The sequence below is a fragment of the Montipora foliosa genome, chromosome 2 (genome assembly GCF_036669935.1).
Source record: "Montipora foliosa isolate CH-2021 chromosome 2, ASM3666993v2, whole genome shotgun sequence".
Classification (NCBI taxonomy): domain Eukaryota; kingdom Metazoa; phylum Cnidaria; class Anthozoa; order Scleractinia; family Acroporidae; genus Montipora; species Montipora foliosa.
This window is the reverse complement of record NC_090870.1, coordinates 33,120,197-33,123,371: the sequence shown is the minus strand read 5'-3', so window position 1 is coordinate 33,123,371 and position 3,175 is coordinate 33,120,197. Positions and strand designations below refer to the sequence as shown.

Below are 3,175 nucleotides of genomic sequence, written 5' to 3'. Positions count from 1 at the left end.
AGAGAAAGCGTACTCCTATTTCCCCTTTCTCATGGCCAAAATGTTGAAGGAGCGTTGTCTTCTGGAGGGAAGCTTTTCTCAGAAAGCTGATGACAATGTGTTCAACCCAAAGCAGATTGCTCCCACTATTGCCATGAAGGCAGCACCCTCTACTGAGGTACTGATGAAAGGGCCATCGCGTCTTGCTAAGCCACCTTTGAAAAAGTGGAACAGTTCAACAGGGGAAACAACTGATCATTAATTTTATAGTTTTTCTTCAAAAATATTAGTATTGCACCTGCATTGATGAAACACATAAAAACATTGTTTCGTGGTAAATTATAGGAACATGTTTTAATACCACTGATCATAATGTCACTTTACAAAAGTTATTTTTCGTAGAGACAGACTTTATCCAGCTTATAGTTGCATGAAATACAACTGGTTTAAATTTTTTGAATCATAAATTAGGGAGAAAATAACCCTGTTTTTAAGCAATTAGCATGCACCACTTCTAATGCAAAGTGCTTTGTAGATTTTTCCCTCTTCCACCTTTCCCACCTCCTCCCTGTAGTTTGTCATTCTTTCTGGAAATCCCATAAAATGATTTCATTGCAGGCATACCCCAACCCCCCCCCCCCCCCCATACTCTTATATTTAAATTAAACATGTTTTCAGGCTTGTTTGTACCAAGTTGTGATCAAAGTTATTTAGGCTAAGGCAAGACATGAACTTTTTCAATACAGTTAATTTTAGTTATTTGCTCAAATATTATTTCTTACCCAGTAGAGTAGGAGGTTCTGGTGGCATTTCATAAAAAATACCCTCGTAAGACTCTCGCCCCCTTGAAAATACTCTTCTCCATAAATATATTATGTTACTTGTTCCAGTGTTGGCCAAAAGAGGAAGAGACATGAGATGCGTGTTCAGAATTTTATTTACTTACAAAGACATGTATGGTTAATGCAGTTAGACACTTTACTCTAAGATTTCTTGCATTTTCATCAAGCATAGAACAGACTTGTTCACAATACAGGTGTCAGTGAATTTGAAAAAACAAATATGGGAGTACTTCGTATTTTCATAGAACTATTTAGCTGTTTCTGTATCCCATGTATTGACCATCTGCTGAGGGATACATTCTTCTTATTGACAATACTACACACGAGGGCACAACCCTCCTATTGCCTCTGCCGAGTTTGCCAAACCTCCACAGAACAAACTGTCTATAGGCAGCTTTCCTGAAACTCTCCATGGAGAAATTGAATTCATCCGCCCGTATGTCGCAGCGAGCCTTGATGCAAACCTCAAGGATGTCCCTGTCTAGGCAAATATTGTTGAATGCCTGAAATCTTGTAATACAGGCCACCCTCTTACAACAAACATTTTCGATTTCGTTCGGCATTGGCCTACACACATGGCATTTGCACCACTCGGGACAAGTGTCACCAGGACTTGGAGGGGGAGGTGGAGGTGCATTCCTTTCTTGAAGAAGATTCTTTGCAAAGTCTAAGCTTCCTCTCCCCATAGCCAAAACATTTCTTAGAAGGTAAGCCATGTCTTCTCTTTGAAGAGGGGCAAGAAATTCCTGTAAAAAAAGAAATTATGAAACATCAATCTATTTTCTTGTTTCCAGCAACTGTATCTAAATACCTTTGCATGTACACGTCACATAATTATTTTATTTATTTTTTGCAAAACTCTTCAGTCAAGTCAAAACAGTTTGTGACTGAAATGCTGTCTCGTTATTGAAGTGTCTAGCTGGTAAGAGTACATAGTGTGCTCGTACATAAATGGAAATTTCTCCCAGCGTGGCTTTTAGTAATGAATCTTGTGGTGTGTACCAAGTAGTTTGAAGGACATTAAGGATAGTATGGCGAACAGTGTTGTCAATTATTGTGCATGGATAGCATGTCAAAAGTTAGAAAAACGTCTCATTGCTAAACTTTCTTTGGGTATGTTATTCCATTTAGGCTCACTGCAACATGTTTCTTATGCAATTTGTAAAATGGACTTTACACACTTCTACACACCTCGATTTGAGTCGCAGAGGATTGAACTTCTCTTGCAAGCTGTACTTCTCCATCGGGATCAATGCCGTCATGCTCGTTTTCTTGGGTATTCTCACGAGCCTAGGGAAGACACATCGCAATTTTAATGTTGATAAGGCTTCGAATTTATATGGGATAAATGAAATTATAAAAAGCTGTGAGCGATCATTCGCACTTACCTTGTTTTTGCATTTGGAATGAGGACATCTGCACCGAGTTGAGCAATTCTTGTTCGCCGCTTTACACACACAGAAACCCTGACCTTTCTTTCGGGCACAGGCACCTTTACAATTACATATCATCTGCAACAGCAAGCGAAAAGAAAATTTTTACGCCAACAAATAATAGGAAAGAAATTAGTACAATTTGAATCGAAATCAAATGGTTGCACGTGGCTTTACCAATCTGTCACATACCTCTTCATCTTCCGCAATCTTCTCTTCTTCTTCGCTCCCCTCATAGATTCTTGACCCGTAGGCGTTGAGTCCCACATGTACTTGCAAATCTATAGATTCGTCTGTTTCCATAATTACTAAAAGAAGGAACTCCGTACTTTCCTCGCAGGTTTGGCAGCTATCTTGCTTTGGAAAAGACCGGGCGACGGGAGTATTATAACAGTCGACCAATCAGAGTTCGCCATTTAACAATAGCGCGATTTCAAAACAAAAACAAACGACTGCAAAGGGTCTCGGATGAAAATGGGCCTTTAAGCACTATCCGCATACTAACCGTATGAAGTCACCAAAATCCCTGTAGTGGAACATGCCTAAGTTAAGCGTTGAGGTTTTGGCCGATTACACCGAGCTCCAAACTCTTGGAAAGAAAATTGATGGCAGGAAACTGTATGAATTATTGGTAGTTTTCTTCCTTAAATTACTTAATTATCGTAAGCAATCACTAAACCACTTTTTTTTGTTCTTAAGATGAAAAACCTACACAGTAAAAATTTATCTGAAGCTCTCACCACACGAGACCGAAACCACTGGAAGCCCAATGCGCTCAAAATGGCTCTTTTTGCCTGCCGGCAGTGCTCGTAAAAAGAGCCTATTCTGCTCGATATCCGAACATTTTTCGCAAAATATAGAAGGGAGCCTGTGCCTAACCCCTAAAAGCTAATTATGTATAAAATGCGTATCAAAATTGTA

The 3,175-nt window shown here is 39.4% G+C and overlaps 1 protein-coding gene across 1 annotated transcript; it reads right to left on the bottom strand.

Moving 5' to 3' along the window:
- Nucleotides 1–658: 658 nt before the first annotated feature.
- LOC137990710 (uncharacterized) lies at nt 659–2,460 on the bottom strand. The gene is made up of 3 exons (XM_068835823.1): nt 2,210–2,460; nt 2,013–2,111; nt 659–1,567 (listed from the first exon to the last, which is right to left on the bottom strand). Exons 1-3 carry the CDS (start codon nt 2,330–2,332, stop codon nt 1,073–1,075), a joined length of 717 nt encoding a protein of 238 aa, XP_068691924.1. The 5' UTR covers nt 2,333–2,460; the 3' UTR covers nt 659–1,072.
- Between the last annotated feature and the right edge of the window lie 715 nt (nt 2,461–3,175).